This window comes from Gallus gallus, chromosome 12, assembly GCF_016699485.2.
Source record: "Gallus gallus isolate bGalGal1 chromosome 12, bGalGal1.mat.broiler.GRCg7b, whole genome shotgun sequence".
Taxonomy (NCBI): Eukaryota; Metazoa; Chordata; class Aves; order Galliformes; family Phasianidae; genus Gallus; species Gallus gallus.
Window position 1 is genome coordinate 3,000,573 of NC_052543.1, and position 25,028 is coordinate 3,025,600.

At 43.9% G+C, this 25,028-nt stretch overlaps 2 protein-coding genes across 3 annotated transcripts in view; one reads left to right on the forward strand and one right to left on the reverse strand.

Moving 5' to 3' along the window:
* The window catches only part of LOC101747452 (serine/arginine repetitive matrix protein 2-like), a 500,571-nt gene that overhangs the window by 75,305 nt on the left and 400,238 nt on the right, over positions 1-25,028 (forward strand). The gene's annotated exons all lie outside the window — the stretch shown is intronic.
* Positions 1-25,028, reverse strand: part of USP4 (ubiquitin specific peptidase 4) — a 31,194-nt gene that overhangs the window by 5,351 nt on the left and 815 nt on the right. The window contains exons 4-17 of one of the 2 annotated variants that reach the window (NM_001006134.2): positions 21,995-22,121; positions 20,712-20,857; positions 20,399-20,460; positions 16,237-16,380; positions 15,491-15,608; positions 14,649-14,822; positions 12,721-12,879; positions 11,432-11,656; positions 10,086-10,169; positions 9,291-9,385; positions 1,580-1,771; positions 995-1,083; positions 285-500; positions 131-201 (exon numbers count right to left, since the gene is read on the reverse strand). In NM_001006134.2, coding sequence (NP_001006134.2) covers positions 131-201; positions 285-500; positions 995-1,083; positions 1,580-1,771; positions 9,291-9,385; positions 10,086-10,169; positions 11,432-11,656; positions 12,721-12,879; positions 14,649-14,822; positions 15,491-15,608; positions 16,237-16,380; positions 20,399-20,460; positions 20,712-20,857; positions 21,995-22,121 — 1,902 coding nt within the window. Of the gene's footprint in view, positions 1-130; positions 202-284; positions 501-994; positions 1,084-1,579; positions 1,772-4,412; positions 4,547-9,290; positions 9,386-10,085; positions 10,170-11,431; positions 11,657-12,720; positions 12,880-14,648; positions 14,823-15,490; positions 15,609-16,236; positions 16,381-20,398; positions 20,461-20,711; positions 20,858-21,994; positions 22,122-25,028 lie in introns of those variants that run through there. The other variant, XR_001468553.4, reaches the window with a different exon arrangement.

Consider the following 25,028-nt stretch of genomic DNA (forward strand, 5'->3'; position numbering starts at 1 on the left):
CAGCCTCTAAGCAGGGGGCCACACATAACTTCAACTGTTGATTACTGTGATCTATTGAAGTACCATGCTGTGTACTATGCCATGTACTAAGTTAACACATAGAATACTTATGAAAAGAGCATACTACAACCTGTGCCTCCTGTTCATCAAAGAGCAGCCTGCGCGTACCAGAATCCCAGTCAATAGCAAGTGTAGAAAAAGCTAGAAGAGAGAAGAAAAACTTTTGTTGCCAATTTGTTGGTGTAAGGAGGAACAAGAGAAAGGATAACAGGACAAATAATTACCACTCAATTTCAAGAGTTTTCCTTCTACAATGGAGTTTATCTCAGAGGTCCCGTATAAATTCACAAGGCTAAAAGTGAAATGCTGCTTCTTACAAGGCTGCAGGTCTCTCGTTGGCTCAATCTGCATGCAGCCCTCAGAGGGGCAGGGATCAACTTCTGCCAGCTTCTCCCTGCCTTCCTGTCCATCATCCTGATGCTCCATCTCTTCAATGTCTCCTGGCAAAATTTAAAACAAGCCCAATATTGAAGACTGTCAGTGAAAAGTTTAGACTGACACCTCACATTGACAGCTGCTTGCTTAGGACTACTATGACGTGCACAGATCACTTAGAAATTAACAAAAAACAAACAAGAAATCTGTGCTTGCTAATGACTGCATCTGAAGCTGTATTTTAGCCTTTATCAAGGCCAGTTAAAACATCAGGGTTCACATCTCACTGTCAGACATGACAAAACATACTCAATCGACACAGGTTAACACATCACACTATCTGACAGCACACTCTAATAAACAACCCAAAAGAGAATTGACGAAGGCTGCATTTCATTGTCTTCATAGAAGGGCAGACCTATGTCACAGTGCTATATAATCGTTACGTAGAGCTAAAAACTATCTGCAGGAGCTCAAGCTAATTACACACAGCACAAATCACACGATAACAAGAGCTACAAGGCTGAAACACTTCCAAGTAATTCTGAAAAGACTTTACCTTCAGCCACACTGCTGGAGCCATTGCATGCTCCTCTGTCCGGGCAAGGTGCAGAGTATTCTTCTGCCACAGGGAGTTTCACATAGCGACTGAACAGAGGGAACATTTTAATCACACAGTTGTAACAAAACTGTACATCACAGCTGTACCCTCTCTGTCAATCCCCTCAGCGAACCGGAGTTCCTTATACACAGCATCAAAAGCTCTCAGAGTCAAACAAAACCAACTCAGTAAGTCTATGTTCTAACTGCTTGTACCACGTTTAACAGGTGTTAGATGGAAAACATAAAAATAAGTTATGGTGGCCCAGGTGAGAGCCCTCACAACACTTCCCAAGCACTGCTCCTGATCTGCTCTGCAGCACCAAGCAGGTAACTTCCCATGGGACCACCACCAGTATTATCTCACAGTCAGCTTTTACAGAGCCCAGACAACCAGGACCTCAGGATGTCCCCGTGGCCTTCAGGCACTAGCACAATGCAAATGCTGCTTGGTACTCCACAAAAAAGGATGCAGTGATCCTGTTACAGTCTAACTCAGTAAGCTAACACTAGAATTTTGCACTAAGATACAGATGTGACTTACCTGATCCGCTCCAAAACGACACTGTACAAGTGATCCACAGTGAGCTTGTGTTTTGGCACAGATATCAGCAGTGGTTGACCAAAGAGCACAGTCCCTGCAGTGCTGCTGGATTGCCTCGCTGCCTTTTCCCGAAAGTAAACAGAGAAAGTAATGTACTCTGAGCCATCTTCACTTGGCTTGCAGACTTCATATCTGTTTGAAAGACAGGCATGTCCACAGGTTATTTCTACTGCCAAGAAGCACAGCAGGCAGAACCAATATCAAGTCAGTCCGACAACTCTCTCTGACAGGATCGCTGGAGGACAATAAGGGTTGTACTCTGTGCCTTCATGCCACAGACACAGCTGCTCCCTGCCTGCTTCCCATGGCTCACAATGGCACAGGGTACGTACCTGCCATTGGCTTGACTGCCACCTTCCCTCTGCCTTTAGCTCTTAATTCACATCCGTGTTATCACTCACCTCTTCAAACATAACTGTGACAATCAGACGTTGCTTCAATCAAATCATGGTATCAGTGAGAAAATACTACGTGAACTTTTAGATCACTCAGACAACGTTTGCTCTGTCTGAAGAAAGAAACCTTTTCAGTTCTTTAGGACTTACGTTCCCCCCAGCCTCCTGTACCATCCCAGGTCTGAGCTTACATCACCAACCAGCCAGGGCTTCAGAAAACCAAGAGTTTGGAATCATGCACTTTACAGAGAAATCCAGGAGCAGTACACACAGCAAAAAACATTCTGGAAGAAAAGCAGCTCCGGAGAGCCATGAGAAGACTGAGATGCAATTTGTGCTGCTGGATGCAACAGAAAAGTCAGATATTCAGATAGGAGAGTCAAAAGAAACCACATGGTGCTATTCTACTGCATTTCTTGCTCCCTATGTGTCCTTCAAGACTATTCATCACAAAGGACTTATCCTCAGGATTTCCAAGTCATGGTGCTCTTTAGCCTGCTGAGTCGCCTGTCCCAGGCTGATCTTAGAACTGGAAAAAGAAAGATTTCATGAAAGTTGTCACTATGCATAACTGGGATGACAGTCACGTGTCCGGACATACCAACAGCTCTTTCACATTAGAGACACCACCTCCTTTCTTGCAAGAGCCAAGAAACAGGTTTCTGTCCCTGTGTTCAGCACACCTTGCAGAGCATGGAATGGAAGAGATTTCAGAGCTGCAGTTCTGCTCCGTTCTACTTAAACAAAAGCCTGGCTCCCAGCTGGAGGCCACGAAGAAGAATACCCCTCCAAGAACACAAGAGACAAAAAGTGGATCTAACAGCTCTCTAAGAATGGCTGTTGATGTTCTCTATGCTGTCAGTGGCAAACAACAACACTGGAGATCCCAAAGTTTCCTGAGAAACAGCACTATAAAGATAACTCTTTCACTTAGTACTGTAACACTCAGTCACAGATTATCACTTACAGTTAACTCCAGGTTCTAGGACACCCTCTGGGCTGTTCTCCCACAAAGCAGACCAGTACATGGCATGCCCAAGGTGCCCACATTCCTCAGCATTCCAATGACTGCCTCTCACACCACCTGCAATGCTGATTAGCGGAGCCCCCAGCAATACTCCATCCTCACACAGGTCCTGAACGAAGCCCTGCCTCTGTGATGGCACAGATGGGATTGAAAAAAGCTAAGGATTACTCATACATCTCTCACAAACAGCCTGCAAGCTGTACCCCTGCAACACTCCCCAAAAGAGCACCTCACAAACTCCTGACTAGGAGAGTGGCCCTCTGCCTACTCCATCACAGAACAGCTTTTACTCTAGCATTAGAGATGTCTCAGAACCAGCAGAGCTGATACTATAAACCTATAGGGTTACATCAGACTGTACAACTGATGGGTACTGGCCAGCTGCCTTTAAAATTCATGACAGGACTGCAAAGTGCCTGAAAACAGCTAAGTGACAGTAAATCAGGATGGCTTTGACCAGCCTTCATCTTGCAGAACAGCATCAGGAAGCTTCAGGCTATGGCTGCCACTCAGAAAGGAGGCACCGAGCAACGAAGCAGCTAATTTTGTCCCCCAGTATATTAATGTTAAGCAAATGCACGGGAGCATGAAAAACTACTGAAGGACTACATGAAAGGCCACTACTAGCAGAAAAGGCTCTCAGCTAAATGCCAACCTAATATATGTATATATAAACCATCATCCTATAGTATGGTATCCAAAAACTCTCTCCAAAATGCTGTGATGTAAATAACATTAAACACAACTGGAAAACACTGCACGGATCAAAGGTCAACCAAGAAAACAAGCAAAAGGATGAGGGAACTCAACCAGCATCATTTTTCCAAGTTAAAGTTAAGTTCCAAGTTAAAGAAACACAGTTTAGAAAGGATATTTCAAACAAACAACTTCCAACCACTTCCCTAGATCAGACTGCTGCAGTCTCACCTATCTCAAGCATGTCACACAAGGCCACTTTGCTGATGTAACTCAGTGCAATAGCTGCTGTAGTTTGTCATGGTGACAAACCTGCCCTGCCTGCAGCCAGCTATGGTTTTCAAGACCATGATCTTACCCAAACGTAGAGCACAGCGTGTTGTAAGAGAAGGCAAAAAGTATAGTACACATGGCAAACCAAACATATATTTTATGTGATTTTTAAAGGTTAAAGGTGACCTGCAAATCAATTTGTGAGACTATCATCAGTGTAAACAATACAAGTTGTGTTACACGCCCCATTAGCCAGGCTAAGAGATCAGAGACATCTATGAATCTAGGCATCTTTCTTCTTAGGTCTTAGGAACTAAGAAGAAATACTGAGCCCTGCCCACGTAGAGGAGAGCTGTGGAGGCTGCCTTTGGGTGGCACTTACCTGACCCCTTGTAGGCCGGCTCCGAGCTCCAGCAGGATCTCTGGGTGATGTGACATCACCAGCATGGTACATGTGGGGGTGTTAGATTGGAGCGGGAGCCGGAGGTCCTATAGTGGGGCTGGACTTCACGGAACCTAAGGGAAAGAAATAGTGAGCATTGCAGTGATGTGCTGAACGCTGTGCCCTGCTTAGCCTGGAGAATGAGAGCGTTCAGCACAAACACACTGGGCTCATTTTGTCAAATTGATTTGCAGACCACCTTTACACAGTAACTTTCTGGTCATTTGCCACGGATCTCCCTGGCCTTCCACAGGAATATCACGCCTCCAGAGAATCGTTCACAGTGCTGTGAGAAGTGGGTTAGTCCCACTGTGCCACATGTCAGGCCAGAGGCCCTACTTTATATCCTAGAACAAAACACTATTTCAGCATGTACCCTACTTCGGCTCTGCTGCTAAATACTACCAAATCTTGCAGCAAGGCAATACTTCATTTCCAAGCCTGTCATGATGAGAAAGAAGAGCATAAGGCTTGGAGAATTATAATTCCAAACCCTCCTTCTCTGGAGAAAACCATGTGTGCTGTTGTCCTCTTGCACTTGGATCCATTTTGGGATGCATATGAGAGTTACTTAAAATCACTTAAAAACCAGGGAGTCTGGTAACATTCACTTTCCTTCCTCTTTTACTATTACAATAGGTGATACGCTGCAAGAATGAGTAAACCAGGAACAGACCAGCTGGAAGGAAAAGCACATCACAGCCATCCAGAACAGATATTTTAAGAACGACTGTCAGTTCAGCTTCAATTCCAAATGGAGCCCATGCAGTCTCCTTACCCTGCCTCCATTACAACTCCACATCTCCCACTGCTTTGGCAGGAGGTGACCGTTCACTGTGCATGTCTCAGAACATTCAGGTGCACTGCAAGGTCACAAAGCTGACCTGTCTTCCCCAGTCTCTAGAGTGAAAATGGGGAAAAAAACACAGCTCTTCTCACCACTAAGATCTCTTTTAGAAGGTGCAAGCTCACTATCTGTACAGGACCTCCCTCAAATATTCCTCATTTCAACAGCGTGCTCTAGACTTAAACACCTGTGCCAGCAGGCCCTTCCTTCTGCAAGCAATTGGCAGTAAAAGAACAAAGCACATCCGAGCTGCAATGCTGCTCCTGCTCCATGAGTTCCACTCTGTGACACTTTAAGCAAAGCACTGCACAGGAAATGACACTCTGCTCAGAAAGCAACCCACGCAGGGACCTACATCTGAAGGCAAGGAATCACACGTCCTGCTGCCAAAAGCAGGGCAGCAACAATTCCAATACCAGTACTGCCTTTTTTGTTCATTTAGGAAACAAACCCAAACCCAACGTGCACCCTGAGGGGCACAGATCTATGGTAGATGTCCCCTGCTTTCCAAATGGAGATGCATGCTGCTCACTGGCTAGCATGCAGTCCTCTAAAATCAGAAGTCTATCAAAGCAATGGGATATTGCTCTCATATGCAGCCCCAGATTTGGCTACTGCTTTCAGTAGCAGTACTGGAGAAAATACTGCAGGAGACTGAATGTTGATACTGAAACACCTCCATCCCCAGGCAACTTAAGGCAGTGCTGAGAATGGGAGAGAAGGCAAAAACTGCCAGGTTAAGTTACCACAAGGCCCTAAAGCTTCAGAAACCATTACACCTTATTTCTCGTACAAAAGAAAATAAAACAGTCACCAGGGCATCAGCTAACAGCCCCAGTTCTCATACCAAGAAAAGTACTGGTAAAAAGCAATAGCACAATGCCACAGTCCTGTAAGCAGGGGCAGCCTGCCCCTCCTGCTCTGCTGCCCACCCAGAGGGCAATCAGCTGGGCACTGAGCAGCAGGCTCAGGGCATGAGGACACCCACTGGGATGGCAGCTGCTGGTGAAACAGGAGCCCTGGGGCTCCACAGCTCCCCCAGGCACTGCACACTGGTTCTTTGCAGTCTCAAGCTCTAGCAAACAGCCACAGACAACTATTAACACAACCTTGTTTTGCTTCTTCAAGTGGGAGGGTGGAGTACGTTTCAGATGAGCACACTACTGCACAGTTAAAAGGAGGATTTAAACACTGGTAAGAGGCAGGGATGAACTTCAGTTCATCACAGCTTCTCTGTTTTCTTGCTGTGGAGATCAGGAAGAAACAAATGACAACAGCCAGCAAAATCCATAGGGACAAAGAAAACCACCACAGGACCCCACTGAGAATTCTGCAGTTTTTAAATACAAACTTTGAGGATGTGCACCTGAGGAATCTTTCTGAATATGCTGTACTGATTAAACTCAGTCTTGAATCGCGTGGTTACTTGTACTTTTGAGCTCTTTCCAGTGAAAGAAACTTTCCATCTAACTTCAATTACCTACAACATGGTGATTAGATGTATTCATTACAGTATGCCAGCAGGGAGGTCAAACCATTGAACACGAGGGGAAAATAAGAGCAGATGGTCAGTACATAAGAGGAAATAGTTTGTGTATCTGAGATGGTGAATATTGCACACATTTAAATTCAAAAGGCCTTATGATTGTAGAAAATATCTTTAATTTAAATGAGCTCGTGGTCCTCAAGTCATATCCTGGGCTATGTACATCAACTTCAAACCCTTCTGGGGGTCTGTACCTGAGAACACACCACACAAATATTGTACCTGAGAACACACCACGTCATAAGCAGATCTCCCTCTCCAGCACATCTCTCCCCAGCTGAGAGCTGCCGTGTCTCTCCATCAGGTCTGCTGCACAGCAGGCACAGCGTTCTGAAATGGGGCAGCTTTCTCATCTGATGCTAACAGAAGCAGCAATATTAGAAACCTCACCTTCTCCGTGACTCACGTTATTACATGAGGCACTTCAGTGATTTGAACAGACCTTAGGGAAAAACAGTGTTTTCCTACCACAGTAAACAAACAGCCTACAGAGTTCTCTGCATATAAATCATTACCTTCTCAGCCCCATTCAACGCTACAGAATGTCTTCTCGGGGTTTATTCTGTGGCAACACCCGCTGTAAATGCAGTGCAAAAGAAACACCGGATGGTAACAGTGTTAACCTCCCCTTCCTTGGCTTTTTAAGTTGTGAATTTTGGATGAAACTGCTGTAGCTGTAAAAACATGACACATACTTTCTAATAGCAGGCAGCTGCTCCCATTCATTAATCAATACAAAGAGAGTTTTCTTTCAGGAACAGAAAAGAGACGCATCACGCAGTGCAGACAGCATATACACCCAACTACACCACTGCTCAGCACAACAGGATCTTTCCCATGACAAACACTGTGTGGACTCTGCAGGCACACAGAGCTCTGCTTCAGGTCATAAGAATCAACTCTTCTTCCACCCCTTCTCTGAAGAGCTGGAGGTAATTTAAACCCAAAGGAACAAAATACTTTCTAGAAGGCACTCAAGTTTTCTTCACTGACTTGAAAGAAAGAAAGAATTTCTCAGCTGTATGAAAGAATAGATAAGACATTCCCCTGTGTCCTATCACTATTAGATGACGTAAAAAGTCATTCCTCCTCCTGCTTATAAGCTCCTTCAAGCACTGGAAGGCCACAGTGAGGTCTCCCCATGCTAAACACCCACAGCTCCCTCAGCCTGCCTCCATAGGAGAGGTGCTCCAGGCCACTGAAAGCATCTTGAGAGGGGTTCCATGGAAAAACAGGATTAGCCAAGTTTCCTGCTGCTGCCTCTCCTCTTTTTTGCAGGGCTATTTTTAACCCGGGTCAGCTCACTGCTATGACTCACAGTGTGACCTCATTTACAGTTAGGCCTGCATGCAAGGACACAGTGACTGCAAATAAAAACACGTGGAGCTGCAGTTCAGCTAACACTTCCCCTTCGGTGCAGGAGCAGAGATAAATTCAGACACAGCAGCTCCCTGAGGAGGAACATGCAACAGGCTACACATAGGAAAACATTTTTGTTGCTATTTCCTAGCTCCTCCAAGTCACGGGAAGAGTGCCCTGCTGGGAGAGGGACAGCAGGGAGCATCTCCATGCTGGAGTTAAGGGAAGATCTATGGAAGGCTGTGCTTCTTGCCCTTCCTAGGCACCTTAGCCAGCCTGACCTTCAGCTGCAATTGAAGGAAACAACTGATAGAAGAACTTTCAGAAACAGTCTGACATGACTTCTCAGCAGTGAGTTCACAACGGATGGCAGGACAGAACAGCACCGAGCAGCATGTCACAGCATCCCATTCACTGCATCCGAGGACATCACTGCACAATGCTTTTATGCAAACAGCAAGCTCGCACTGGAATATCCTCACAGGAGAAACAGGGGGCTTCTGATGAGGGTCTCATTGGACCTCACAAGCTCCAGGCTCAGCAGCTAACCCCAAAGTCTGTCTTGCATTTCATGTGCAGTATTTTCCATTTTTTACCAGCTGCTACAGAGCAACATGACCTTTGCTCTCCACCCAGACGACCCAGGTCATCTCATCCACCACATGCATTGGAAACAACAAGCACAACCAAACCCCCAGCCTCACCATACATACCCACATCCCCCAAGGCAAGTCTGCCTGTGGTCCTTTACAGTTGGACACAGGCAGAGCAAGCGCTAGTCTGACAAGACCCCTGCCATGATTAGCTGGGTGTTACAAGAAGCAGAATGCAACAACTCAGGCTTCACTCCACCCTAACAACACACCCAAGGCGTTGGACTGATCTGGAGCATAAACCAGGGGCCCTATTTCAAGGTCTGAGGCCCAAGAGCAGGAGCCACATGGAAAGGGTCTAAAGAAAGACTTAGGTTTTGAGGGAAAAAAAAGGATTAAGGTTTTATATCCTGAAACCAAAGCAAATGTTTCGTAGCACTCTTTGCATCGTGGCATCTTCCCACTTTACTCACACAAAGATGTCGTCTTTTGGCATGATATGATTTAAAGCTTCATCTGCTTGGAAGATTTTGTGGAACCGATGGTTATACACGTCTGTCACCACCATCTAGAACAGCAAGTGAGAGTTGCAAAGAGATTGTAATAAATATTTACATAAATTCATGCAAGCTAAATTAAAGCAACGCTTTATTGGTTTTTCCATGAGAATTTTCAGCACCTGTAGCATCAGTGCTGTTTTCCATAACAGAACCAGGAGCTCATCAGCTGCTTTCATTAAGATGGGTCAGAAAAACAAAGCAAGTATCAGACTGATTTTACAGCAGTACTGAGGAGATACGATTCTACAGCTGCAAATCAGTCTGCTGGAAACAACAGGTCTTTTAGGCAAAGACCACTCACCACTATAACTCATTGAAATAAAGTGAAGTTTTACACTGGTATACTGAAAATCCCCCCCCCCATCACCTACAACATCACTCACTTTATAAGAAGCTCACCCAATTCCTTTGTTATTACAAGGGCATCCAAGGGGAAGTGGCCTCCAAACAGACTGAGCATCTCATGTTACTAAGAAATTACAGTGTCAGAAATGCTAGGGGGGAGGTGGGTGGATAAACAGATGTTTGTCATGCATATATATATATATATTTTAAATATTTTTCAGTCAAAAAATTGCATTCAAACTCCTGGTGGAGAAGTAACAGAAATATATCCTTCAGCTCACGATATATTTAAAAACTAAGACATCCAAATGCCTCTAGAAGAGCAAAGATTTATCAATATTACTACGTTGCATTTATCCTTACGTTTTCTGCAGGAACCCCAGAAAGTTTGGAGAGTGATTCGCAGAGATCTGAGATGGCCCCCATCATTGGCACCACGACCCGGTACTAAAGAGAGAGAGAACAATGCTTAGCAAAGGCAAAACAAACCTATGTACACAAAGAGCATGGATACACAAACACAGCTTGGAATGTCTAGTTCTGCTGAAGGTCACAGCCATCTTTTCTTCCTTTGAGAATCAGAATCACATGGTTCAGAGAAGGACTCAAAGGCACACGGAGGACAGACAGGCACACACTCGTAGGGAGCCACATGGAGCACACTTGCCTTGACTAAAAGGAGTTACGTTTCACTGTTATCCACCAGGATCTTCTTGGTTATGCCATCCATCTGTACCCTCACCTGTGACCATCACAGGCTTACAGTTCACTTTCTCTTAGCATAACCCACATAGTGGAGACACTGTTTCTCCTATGTCACACACCAGGGCTGAAAGGTAGCAGTGCATACCTCTGGGATTCCAACTGGGAGACCACAAAATGCACAGAATTGCTGTCAGGGGGACAGCAGGTGGGACGTGAGACTGAACACAGCCAATTCCACCAGCAGAGCTCCAGCTGCTGCAACTTCGCTTTATCTCAGTTCTTCAAAGTACAATTTACCCTTTCAGTCTCTACGCTACTCATTTATGTTACTCATCTCTTCAATGAATCCCTCCTCTGTTCTTTCCCTTCACAAAACCTTGGTGATGAGTGCAGCTGTCCTTGATTTCATGGTTGTACAGAAAGCAGGATGACAATTCACTGCCAACTTAGCATACATTTGCACTGCGCCTACCAACCCCTTACCCCCAAGATTACACTCTATATAAATCAAAGGTTCTAATGCACAACACATGCAAATATTGCCAAGCAACACCTCAAAAGCCACTTTGCTCTTTCCTTTGGTAAAAGTCTATCATTGGGGCTTCTGGGTGCCCCAGATCTTGTGCACAAGCATGGCAATTACAAGGTTACTTTGTGTGTGCCCACCTACAGGCCCACTTGAAATAAAGAGAAAGAAAAGTAGATATCAATGTCTATCTCAGAAACAAGCAGGCTTTAAAAGCAATCAAATCATTCCTGTTTTTGCAGGAGAGATTTTTTTCCCCCATTTGTTTGAAATTGGAAGCCCCTACTCGTCTAGAGAGGCTTCCCCTTTGCATTCTCCAAGGTCACACAAGGTAAACATGACCATGCAAACACACTACTGCCTTCACAGAGCAGTGTATCACATAGGTAAGCTCACCACAGGAAAAGTTAAGCCACCTCTTTAAAACCTAAGAGAAGGAGACTCAGATAAAGAAATTCAGGCCTTGGTCATGCTTCACCTGGACAGGTCTGCGCTGTGGGTCTGCATATACCAGGGTCACTTCCAGGAGACGATCTCTCTTCAAAGGCAGTGGAAGGGTTAAGTAACAGAAGGGATCAAAGGTCACAGAAACCTTGGAGCATTTGGGACAAACAAGGGTAGACTTGAAAAGACCATGAAAAATATCCACAATGATAGAATCGTTTCTCAGTCTGTGGTTCTCCCAGGCTTCTTTTGCTACCACCTATAGAAAGAAAAGAAATTAAGTATTACCTCTCACAAACACGAGGCACAGCAAGCACGGGGATGGAAGCAAAGAAGCATAAGCTATTTTTAGCTAAGTGGAAAAATAGTCACATACACTTCCTAAAAAAATGAATTGTTTTACCTGGCTTTTATGAGCGTTACTGCCACCCTGACTGTGTATTTACTCTGGATTATGCACTTGTCAGTATATTGCTGTACCCCTGTAGAGCAGGTAACTGGAGCCCAAGTGTGTAAAACTGCTTTTATATCCATTCCACAGCGCCAGAAAGGAGGAAAAATCAAGACAAGCCTGTGCAGAAGATGCAGCTGGTTCACCAACCGTTAGGAATTCATCAAGATCCACAGCAGTACCACGTTACAGTGACTCAAGTCTGCATAAAACTTAGCTCTTGCTTTGCTTTGTCCAGAGCTTTCATACAATCTGCTCAGTGTAACAGCTCATGGGTTCCACTCATCGAGAGGCCACAAGGGAGCACACCTGAGTAGCCCAGCCTGCCTGACTGCTGCCTACCAGAACACTGCTTACAACCCCAGGGCACTCATCCAGACAACTTTTTAAGAGCTACCCCGGCACTTCCACGTGCATCCCCACTCCCACCAAAGTCCACAGACAGTCAGCATTTGCCTCAAATTGATGCTGACAGCTGCTGCCCCAGCTACCTGGAAGTTGACAGTGGGCATAAGGTAGCCAAGAGACAAGGTTATAGTGGTAACTGCAGTCTACTTGTACTTAGTTTTTATATGACAAGATCAAACTTCCTTCTTTTCCACTGAAAACCTATGTCAGAATGGCATGGTAAGGTACTTTCTTGCACGGCAGGAAGAACATAGCTCTGCTGTAATACAGAGCAACAGCTCTGTGCTGCAAGGTATCATGAAGAACCATCTAGGCCACAAAGCCTAACAGGATTCTCCCTTCCCAGGTACAGTGGCTTTGCAGGGAGGGCATTAGTGTGGTTGGTGGGCAGGAAGCATCACCAAACCAATTTGCACTCCTTCAGAAGCACTGGTTGCCCTGTTCTCAAGTAAAGGGCATCATACCGAATCGGGCCTGCCATTGGCATCCTTCAGCTCCAAGTAAGGTTTCTTCTTCACTCTGTTCAAATCCTCATGCAAGCCATCTAGAAGAAAAGCCAAGAGCTCCTGGGAATCTTGCTGCTGGTATCCTGAAAACTGAGGAGCAAACCGGCCAACCTGTGTCTGCAACATAACAGAGGAGTTAGAGGGGACAAGTATAAGCTGTATGCAAAAGACAGTGGAATAAAAACACATCTTAGCTTTTGCAGAGACCAACCCCACGTTGCTTTATATTAGCAGCAGACCCCAGAGAACTGAATGTTAACAGAGTAGAGGGTGCCAAGATTACTTTTACCAACCATTTTTCACCTTATCCCTGAACTATTAAGGGAGAAGAATGTATTTACTGCTTTGACATGGAAATCTGAATTAGGAATATTAATTCACAAACCTGCATGTTGCATTTTTTTTTTTTTTTTACTTTATTTGAGAAGCCTACAGCCACCATGCAGAATTACTGCATAACAGCATCTCGAAGGTGTACTGCAAGACTGAAAATGCTTGCAGAAGAGCTAACACTGATCGGCTCAAAGCTAAATTTGAAACCAGCAGTCACCAGTAGTCTGCAGCTATTTTAACAGTAGAGGTACAAGCCTAGAAGATATAACAGGCTTATACAACAGGAGTAGCAAGAGCCAGGAACACCACAGCCAAACACAACCTCTGCTACACCATGCCACAAATGCCATATCACAGCACTGCCATTTAGCCTTCCTCTTTTGCAAACAACAGATTTTGCTGTGGTACTCCATTCAGCAACTAGCTGAAGGAGTGGTCTGTCCAAAGGACCATCACTCATCTTCTCACCAACACATGGCACCAAACACGATTCCAGAGTTATGTTTAGTATGTTATAATCACAAGGACAACCGCAAGGAAATCCAAACCAAAGGGCTGAGATAGTTAAACACTGTCACTCATCAGCAGTAATAGAAAAATCACAAGTAATGCTGCACAGGGAAACAAAAAGCAACATTTATTCCACTCTTAAATAAGAACAGCCAACACTAAGACACTTTTAAAGATGCCCACTACTGTTTACTTCCTCCAAACAGTTTACAGAACCATTTTAATACAGATAGATGGTGCACCACCAACTCCAAGTGGCACACATTAAAAACATCTAACTGCTTCAGAACTACCTGTGACCCTACAGAGGACAATTTCTGTGGTAGGACTTTTGCTTCAGGTCTCAAATGCATATAACTCAGCTTAGAGACTACACCACACAAAACAGTGTGAATTCACAATTTCAGCTCATTGCTTATTTCATCTATTTGGGATGTTGTTCTTCTTTGCATTACTGAGATTGCACTTACAGAATCAAACTCTTACTGTTCTCCTTTGATGCTTTTATTACGTTGTCCTGGAGCATCTTTGGGTTATATTTAGAACAAAAAACAGTTTAAGTTTTCCTAGGGTGGTTGCACAGCACTGCTATATTGCAGGGTTTAAGCTGGAAGCAGCAGTTTGTGCTGAAGCACTGCAAACACCAACAGATAACACAGCAGACAAGGAAATGCTTTTTGCTTTCTACTTAATCGTTCCATTTTTGCATTTATAACTTACATGCTGCTAAAAATTAATAGCTGTCAGTGCTCATGACCTTGCCTAGTTTTGTAGCAACAGCATGGTGATGCATATAAAAACAGCTCTCGGGTTAGAAGGTCATTAACTAAGTAAGGCACTATGGTAAAAAGCAACAGCCAACTCCAGGTTACGACATTACTTTCTCACTTGTTCTTCCTTCCCCATACTCTGAAAAGTAGCTCCTTAAAAACAGAAATAACACTGGAGCAGTTCTGTTGTTAGTGCTTTCAAGACAGCAGAATTTGGGGAAGGCACGTTAGCTTCTGCCAAAGAGCAACACTGTAAGAACACGGAGTACTTACTTTAAACATACGTGGGGCCACATGAGATTGTCTCCCAGACCAGATCTGTTTAATGAGTTCTGCATAGGCTTCTGCAATTTCTCCTCTCATCCCCAAGGGGTTGCTGTGATTTATTTCAGCTTCATATTTATCTTCCAGGAAATAGTCAGTCAGAGGAGGGGTATTGCTCAGACACTAAAAAAAAAATCATTAGGGAAATGAATTTACTGCACTGGACAATAAAACTGTGACAGTGAAGAAACAAATCCAACTCTCACATCAGAACACATACTAAATCTTTGAACAAATCTGGTGAGACAGAGTATTTAATAATAAAAAATAATCTCTCAGGAAGGTGGGATACTGTAACTACTGTAATTGGAACGTGGCTGGAAAACAAATTAAAACACCAAAGGCTACAGCATTCAGAAGACTCATTTCTCTTTGCAGATGCCACACTGGCTACTCTCATGCAGCAGATCTGCCCACAAGTGCAATCCTTCTCTTTGGAGCAGTTTCTACCAGTTTATCAGAAGTAAGACTCTTTGCTCTTAAGGCTCTCTGGTCTGCAGCTCTTTGGCTTTCCTTCAGGAATTTTTGGTTAATTTGTTCTGTAACTCCCACTGACACTTCATCAACCTGAGAAAAGCTTCTCAGTGTAATGCTGAAGCCTGACAACACCAAGTCTGCAAGAGACCACAGTTCTGGATGCTCATCTCACCAATGCTGCACACGCAGGTTAAAATGTTTTCCACATCAGATCATTTCTGCATAAGCACTTTTCTTTCCACAGATTCTGATTCACAATCTCCACGAGATGGCTCTTGTGCTTAATTCTGAAGAATGCTCTTTTCAAACGTTACCTGTAATGCAGAATTCATGAAGCAGGTATTCCCAAGGTTACTGAGTCCACAAAGGCCAGGTTGGGACAGGGAAGCAGAGTCCCTGCTGCTATAAGAGTTGCAGGCAAATCCAGAACCTCTGAAAGAAAGACAGCACAAAGTACTCCACAATGAGTCTACCCAGTCTTGGTCCTTTTGAAGACTTGCATCAAACATGAGTAAAAGAATTGATTAATGAAAGGCACCAGCCTTCATGTTTCTGCTGCCTCACAGTGGCTAGCACTAGATACCAGGATCATGAGATACACACACTAACTTTGGAAACATTAATCACTACAGGGTCTATTATTAATGTATGCCTCAGAACACTTTAATTTCCTCTGTCTACGAGTACACAGCCCTCCATCCTATTGTAGCAACCTAGTGCAAGAGCTCATGTGATGAGCTGTTAGAACTAGTAAGGAAATTAACAGTTTCTGCCTGGAAAGGCTGCTATCACACAGGCAGATGGAGAGAAGAGTATAATCCTGTCTCTCATTTCCCCAGTCCTTTGAAAATCAGGCCAAGCTCTAGCAGTTAGCAGCACCAGAACATGCACTACTTTTCTAAGTAAGCAGGGAACAGCAGAACCTAACTGCCTCAAAAACAAGGTGTGGTTAAAGTTACTCAAGTGTACCAGGCAGCATTACAGTCCCTTTCTATACAGGCAAGGAAGAGCAGCAGTATTCACATGAAGGACAAACACAGAAGATGATTGCAGCTCTTACCCCCTGCCCAGGCTGGAGCTGCTCAGTCCATAGGAGTTGCTGCTATCACCGTTAGTAATGACAGACATGGCAGATGCTGTGGAGTAAGAACTTGCTGACGGTTTTGAAGAGGTAGTAAAGTTTCTGCTAGTTGCAGAGCTTGACCTGGAAGAAAGGAAAAAAGTAGAAACAGTGCTGCTACTTTTATCAGCCCCAACACTACCTGCCACAAAACCCCAAGGACATGCCACTTTACAGTTAGCCCCTCCACAGATTGCACTGCTATCATCTGTGTGATCATGTTTCCAAAAACACGTCTAAACAGAAACATCAGACAGAAGTAGGAAAGCAGGAGTTGCAATTCTTGTTTAAAGCAAAATCTGTTGGCCAGACCGAAATAAGAATGTATTTCAGATGGCACAAGTAACAGGACATCAAGATCTAACTTTACTCATAAACCAGCTCGAAACAAACAAAAGTTACAGTCTTAATCATCATAAAAGGCTCACCTCATGTTAAAAGCAACAAGGTGGTCAGTTCTTCTCTACTTAAAACCCAAAGCATCCACCCAAGCAGAATGGTAATCAGCAAGAACCAATCAGGGTGGACACACAGCAGTTTGTCACTGAGCTGCTTGATACAACTCCATCGCCTGGGGGCAAGGCACACCACTATAGTGGCATGCATGCCATGCACACAGCAACCCTCAGCACTCTGAGGTTGGGGGTACTGGAGGGGATGCACAGAACCAAGCTGTTTGGGAAGGCAGTATACATACGAGATGACAGAGGGAACCTGGGCAGTAGTAATTTAGGCTGGCAGAGAAAACACTCCCTGAGAATATAATGGACCTGGTTACCTGGGTTATGGGGAAAGCTGAGGTACTCAACTGATTTTTTACCTCACTCTTCACTGAGAAGTGCTCCAGCCACTGCTCAGCATGCACAAACCAAAGGCCAGAGGTAGGAGAGGATGAACAACAACCTACTGCAGAAGACCAGGTTTAAGACCACCTAAGGAACCTGAATGTATTGAAGTCCATAGGACTTTATGAGATGCATCTGAAGGTCCTGAGAGAATTGGTGGATGAAGTTGCTAAGCCATTGTCTACCGTATCTAAGCAGCTGTGACAGTCCAGTGAAGTTCTCACAAAATGGAAAAGGGGAAACATAACCCCCACCTTCAAAAAGGGGAAAAAAAAAGAAGATCCAGGGAACTACAAGCCAGCCTGGCTCACCTCAGTGCCTGGCAAGATCATGGAGCAGATAGATCCTCCTGGAAGCTATGCCACGGCATGTGGAAACAGAGGTGACTGATGACAGCCAACATGGTTCAATTTAATCCAGCAGACCACAAACAATTTGAAACACCAATAATCGCCGCAGTCAGAAACTCACATTTCATTTTGCAGCATTGAGCATTTGGATTCAGCTTCTTGCGGGCACTGGCTTGTGTTCTATCTCAATCTGTGCTGCCTGTGGACTTCCTTATTTAACTTCCGTTTCTCATACACCACAGAACTTTAAGTGCTCAAATCACCTTTAATTTTCTCATCGATGTAACACTTTTAAGTTCTCCAGTACCAAAATCATCCGCCAACTGTTCAGCGATCCATTAGATGCCTTCTGAAACCTCATTAACCCACTTACCACATTTCTTGACAACCTAAAAGGAGGCTATCATTTCACATGCCACTTACCAGTACATCAGTTAGGAGAAGAAAATCTTCTGATTCACACTCAGGATTTCCCTGGTGAACCACTGAGGTTATTTTTTATTATGATACGTGCCTCAAGGCTGCTACAGGAGCTCACATTGCATGTGTTGCCAGGACTGGAATCGCAGCCCCACAAGAGTCCAGCACACACTCAGGGCTCACAGTGAGAAACCCCAAATGTACAACTTCCCATTTCACAGCACTGCTGCACATTGCCCCCATTCTGCCAATTAAAGTCAGGCATTTCAAGCTCTACCACGCAACCTTTTGAAAACCCACACAAATGGCAAGGGAAGAGAAATCTGGAGAGCAGCAGCATAAAGACAAAGATTAATGTAGTACAAAAACTGTGAGGCCATATGGTTGATAAGCAAAAAAAAAACCCTCAAAAGCTGCCAAGATGAAGTGCTTGGAAAAAAAAAAAGAAAATAAAAACTAAGAAAAAAATGTAAGGTTTTCAAGCGGTTGGAAGGCATAAGCAAGAAAAGTATTCCAATTCAGCTGAGGATACCTTGAGAGCACATGGTAAAATTAGTCCTTCTATAAAGTAGGGATCCAAAAAAGCAAAAACACTATAAATGCTTCAACAAAAAAAAAAAAGGAAGAGCAAGAAAAGCTGAAATTTGTATTTACTGGAAAAGAAACAGCCACCATGAAATGCCACTTAGAAAGTTCTCACATGCAAGAGTCTCTCCAGCAGAACTGACAGTCAGTGCTACCCAAAGCAGAGCACGTGCTGCAAGCACATGTACTTGAAAGTCAGGAAATGAAGGCCTGCCCATGAAGTCTTTGGTCCATTGCTTTGGTCCATTGGAAGAAGAGTTTCAAACTTAGAAGGGCATTGAGCTATGGCATGATGTGCATGCAAAACACATCAATGGCCTTAAATCACACAATTTCTGGCATCATCACTGAATGGTGCATAAGGTTGAACAGATGCCTAAAAAGCAAGACAGAGCAGTCGAAGAAAAAATGATGTGTGTTTTAAGATGGGTGAATTAAGCAACAAATCCTCAACATTTTTAATGGAGAGTGTATTGGGAAGAAAGAAGTTTACTGATAGCACTGTACATTCAGTGAACAGGAAAGAATCATATTTTCTCTCCTCCCTTCGAGTAGCAGAGCGCCGTGGTGGAGTTCAGCATCCTCCTTCCCCTCTGAATTACAAACCACATCCCAACCCTGTGCTCCAGGTCAGCAAGCCTTACCGGCTCATAAGAACAGCTGAGATCCTGGCAATGCTTCACTTAGGACTCATAAATTAATCTTAATGAAAGGAAGTACTGAAAAAGTTAAAGATTCTCAATAAAATATGAAAAGTAGTTGGAGAATATTCAAATACCAAACAGACTACAAGTGACAGAGCATTTATATGAAGATATGCCATAAAAAGGGAAGGAAATGAAATAAATTTCAGAAAAGATTATGGTTGACGCGAAAAGAAAGCATAGAGCAAGAAAAAATGGATTGATAGAGAGCAGTGTCAATGATTCAAGAGAGAAAATGTAGATCTATTTGTGTGATGTAAATTATATGTGACCCTATGGACATTCTCTTAACCCATTTCCCCATCTCTGAAGTACAGAATCATTTCAAAACAGGTTTCACTAACAATCCCATTTTGCCCTGTTCTTCAAACATGGCTCCAGTAGCATCTTGATTTCAAATGGAGCAACTTATGAAACCTGCTGCCATTTGAACTGCACTGTACAGAGAAACATTTCCTTTATCAGTATCAAATCTGATGGCCTCAAATTCATTGGATTTTGCCTTCTGCAGTGTAACAGTGAAGAAGAGTCACTTCTCATCACTGCACGTAACTTACACTCTACTACATACACATAGTATTTCAGCACACCCTCATCTTACTCATGTCTTCTCTAGAGAAGAAAGATTCATGGCAGTATTTCCAGGTTTCTAATTGGTTGGTTGGGTTTTTTCTTTTTTTTTTTCCTTTTTTTTGGGGTGTTAGCTGTTGTTTTTTTGCAGGGGGTGGAAGGTGCACGTTTGTCAGGCTGTCTGTATACTGTTTTTAAGGAGGAACTCCACTAGAATGTGGAGTATTCACTACTGGCAGCTTTGGAAATCCATGCTGCAGTTGTTTTTTTCCTACAGCAGTAGAATACTACAGACTTTTCCTGGGCAGTCTACAGAGGTAGTTTCTTAAATAAGCTAGCTCAACAGAAATAGCCCTTCTGTCTCCTAAGCACTGCAGAAACCTAAGCTATTTAATCCTTACACAACCTATCTGAAATGGGCTTTAGGACAGAGACTGTTGCTAAAACAAGAAACCAGCTGTAGGGCAACTGAAGGACATTGATATTGAAGATTTGACATCCTCCAATACACACAAGACAAATACATTCACAATAACCACCAATAACTGGGCCTCCACAGGGAATGCACGCTCACTAAACTCAGCAAACAAGCTGAACTAAGTAACAAAAGCCATTACTTTACTCTTACTTTGCAAGGAAAGGATGTTGAGGCCACGTGCCATCTTCATTTTTCACCTCTATTAGGACAAGCTGAAAGAGAGTTCAGGTAAAAAAAAGTAACTAAAAAAAATCCACTGTACATTTCGCAAAGTCATCAGTAGAGCAAATATTGATAACTGTGATTGAAGTGCTTGACATGGAAAGAAAACAGTACATGACCATCTAAAAACTTCAGACAAAGAGCACTGCTCCAGGAAGCCTGCACAGCAAATTGCTGAGCGTTATCAGAATACATCAGAATACATTTACCACGAGCACTGACAAATAAATACACCCCTCACCTCCCCATGGTAGATGTTTGCATCTTCCAGAGTGACACCCAGCTCGCTGAGCTGCTCGTAAGAGCCATCAAAATGGCTGCTCCATAACCTCACATCCTTCTCAGCTGGGATTTTAAATAGTTTCCGTACCTCCTTCACAAGAGTGGCTGTTCAGGAAGAAAAAAAAGAAGTTAACACCAAAACTCCTAAAACACAAGAACTTTTGGAGGAAAAAAAAAATGGAAAGCCAGTCTTCTAGCATCACTGTCTGTCAAAGGCTTTTGAATAGGAGGTGCACTGCAGGAGTTACAATTGCTCCTATAGCTTCTCTAGCATTTAGAGTGAAGAAAAGAAATGCAGTTATTTCAGTCATACACGTGTGTGCCAAGCCCTCCATTCAATAGCATTCAGAACCACTGTGATGCTCCTGCCCAAAGGACAACTTTGGTGCAAGAGCCATGATTTGGAAATGCAGGTTCAAGAAGGAATTGCTTTCAGTTATCACCAGCAAGCTGAAAGAAGCCTCTTTATAGACAAACTACAGCCAAAATCCATCATTTTCACATGTGAAAATACAGGAATTACACAGAGGGCACGTTTCAGGAAGCAGAGAAGCATAGGAAGAGCCACTGAGAAGACATCTAAAACATTCACACTTGAGGAAGAAGCAATCATACAGGAAAAACAAAAGACTGAACTGCTTTACACAAGTGACATAGAGGTTTCTCGAGGACACTGGCTAATAAACAACACGTTCTGCAAAGCCTTTAATGACAACTCCCTGCACTGCACGAAGAGTCACTGTGACTGGAAGAAACTTCAGGGTGTTCCTAATCCGAGCGTTCAAAGCTGAGTCAACACTGCATTCAGCCCGGGCTGCCTGGGACACAGCCAGCTGGGTGTTCAAAGCTGGCAAGGAAGGAAAATCCCCATTTGGGCTCTGTTCAAACATCCAGCTGTTCTGACAGGGAAAACTTTTTCATTATACTCAGCTACAAACCCTCATGTTTCAAATTATGACTGCCATCTATTGTTATCTTGCTTTGTGCTGCAGTAAAGAACTCGCCTCCTGTGTTCTCAGTAACCTTCCTCATAGGTCCTGTGAGGCTGTTAAGAGGTGCCCCCAAAGGCCTCTCTTTTCCAGGTTAACCACAGATCCCTCGGGCCCTACTCGAAGATCACATGCTCCAGTTGGACCACCTTATTGCTAGACTTGCTCTAGTCACATCTTTCTTGCTCTGGAAGGTACAAAGCACCTCTTGACAAAGCATCAGAACAGCTTAAAGCATGAGAGAGCTACTTACCAACGCTATCTCTTCTGCTGAAGCAGCAGCTGATCACATTGGAAGGACTGCTGCTCTCACACAGCTTCAGCTCAAGAGGATAAACTTCAACTTCACAGTGCTTCGCATACAGACCAAATTCCATCACCTGCACACAGAAAGAAGGTGCAAAATAACACAAATGATAATAAGGCATTCTGCAAGATTAGACATCCCTCTTCATCTACAGATTTTAAAATCATATTACAGCAGGAAAAGAAGCACATCTTAGAGGCCAGTTATATGACAACACCAGTGCAACAGGAAGAGGAAAAAAAAATAGCTGAGAGCATCCATACCATCTGATGCTACAGCTTCACAGTACCGTGGGACAACAACTGCCCTCCCCCATATGAAAGTAAAATACCAAGTATTTCTCTTTACCCTGAGACCAGCTTTCAGCTCACTGGTGCACAATACTGAACTACTCAGTTCATAATTCACACTTAACTTCCCAGCTTTGTGCTATGGTGATGCCACCAGTATTATTGTTTAACTACACATGGCTGCCTACAAGTGAGTTGCTTTCAAGCTTGCATTTTATTCATTTAAATACTACGCTCACTTCCTTCTCTTATTGTTGAGGAGAAATACATGCAACACAATCCTGAAATCCTGCAACACGGCTTGCAAAAGTGATATCACATATCTATGTGAATAAAAGTCCAGGTTTAGTTCATTTAAGATTCTACAGGAAAAGAGATCCTTCTCAACTTAGAAAGATACTGCAAAATTCACCCCATTAAGCAAATAAGATGAAGAACTAACGTGTTACTTGCACAGCGCTCTGCAGCTAGAAAGCCTAGGAAACTGACAGCATATTCCACTGAAATAGCAGATGGAGAAGTTTTTCCCTGTGACATCAGCCTTGCTACAACAGCTCTGGCCAGCTAGCTTGCTCTCTGTACTAAGCTGGCCAAAGCATCCCCTTGGGCAGCGCACTCGAAGCACAACACATACCCACACTGCTATGAACACTCAAACCCCGCTGCTCCATATTTTGTACATCTTTATACTCTGTAGTGGGACTTTTACAGAGAAACAGCTTGGAAATATGAAATAAGATGAGCTAGAGATAAATCTAGCCTTACCCTCCTGTATGTGCTCCCAATCACCCGACACACAGGACAGAAGCAGGTTGTAAATTTATGAAGACACTTGAAATGATTTCTTTCCAAATCTTATTTTTACAGATACTCTGATGTGTGAATTGATCTCCGTTTAGGCAAAGAGCACTCAAGGATCACAAATCTAATCATAGAATCACCAGGGTTGGGAAAGACCCACAGAATCACCCAGTCCAAGCATCCAACCATCACCAATAGCTCTCACTAAACCATGTCCCTCAACACAACCTCCAAATGTTCCTTGAACACCTCCAGGGTCGGTGACTCCACCGCCTCCCTGGGCAGCCCATTCCAGTGCCTAAGTACTTCCAACACCATCTAGAACACCGTCACTAGATACCAACCAGGCTACACCCATGTGCAGCACTGTGGTTGGTGTACCCCACTGACCTTTCACTTCCTATTTTCTCTAACAGAATACCACATCCCACAGACAAACCATCCTGCTATATTTCTAGGTGTGTGGTTTTTTAACAGCAAAATTCACTGCAACTGGCAGGTGAACAACAGAGACTGAAGTTCTTGCAGCAATTCTAGACCTTTGAAAAAAAGTTATTTTTAATTTGAGCCATGATAACTCAGACTGTTTGTCTGCAAAATAGTGTTTGCTCCAAGCTCTAGCACTCAACAATTATGGTGCTGAATACTTGATCTGAAAAGCCAAGACTAAAACAAAAGCAAAACCCCTTTTACCTGTAAAAACCAACAGATTTCAGAAGAGTGACTTGTGATTCTACCTTTCAGAATGGCTTACATACTTAGAATGCATTCATAACTACATTTGCAGAAGAAAAACACCTCACAAGCTTATAAAAGAAAACCACAAACACGTCTCTTCTTTTTGGATTTCAGAGTGCCAGAATTTTGGGTTAGAAAACAAGAACCAAGTTCAACTGCACAGAAAGTCCCCAACCCATCTGCACTAATAGGTAATTGATCCCAGTGCCCTGTTCTGTTCCATGAGACCAATAAGCCTGACTAACAGACTGCATGCTTTAGTACAGCCCAAACATGCATGCAACACAAAAGCACCGCACTGCTCCCAGTGATCATAAACGTACAAAGGTAACTGGAACAAAGTTCATGGCTCTCACCCCGTGTAACCCATCCATAGAGAGGGTTTGGGCACTTCCAACACTGGCAAGTCGTGTTATTTCAGACAATGAGCTAAGTGCAACCTGACATTATTCTTTCAACACACAATTAGTGAAACAAACACCACAGAATAAGGTTAGAAAAGATCTCCAAGTTCGAGTCCAACCATCAACCCATCACCACCATGCCATGTCCCACAGTGCCACATCTACCTTCTTCTTGAACACCTTCAGGAATGGTGACTCAATCACTTCCCCAGTGTCTGTGTCAGTGTCTGACCACTCTTTCAGAAAAGAATTTTTTCCTAACGTCCAACCTGACCTCCCTTGGTGCAACTTGAGGCCGTTCCCTCTCGTCCTACCACTGTTACCTGGCAGAAAAGGGTGATCCCCACCTCGCTACAACCTCCTTTCAGGGAGCTGCAGAGAGAGACAAGGCCTCCCCTGAGCCTCCTCTTCTCCAGAGGAAACAAACCCAGTTCCCTCAGCCGCTCCTCACAGGACTGTGCTCCAGACCCTTCACAGCTCCGCTGCCCTTCCCTGGGCAAAATCCAGGACCTCTATGTCTTTCTTGTGGAGAAGGACCCAAAACTGAACACAGTACTTGAAGTGCAGCCTCACCAGCGCGGAGAACAGGGGGAAAATCACCTCCGTGCTCCTGCTGGTTGCACTGCTTCTGACACAAGCCAAGATGCTCTTGGCCTTCTTGGCAACCCGGGCACACTGCTGGCTCGTGTTTAGCCAGCTGTCAACTAACTCCCCCAGACCCTTTTCCTCCACACAGCGTTCCAGCTG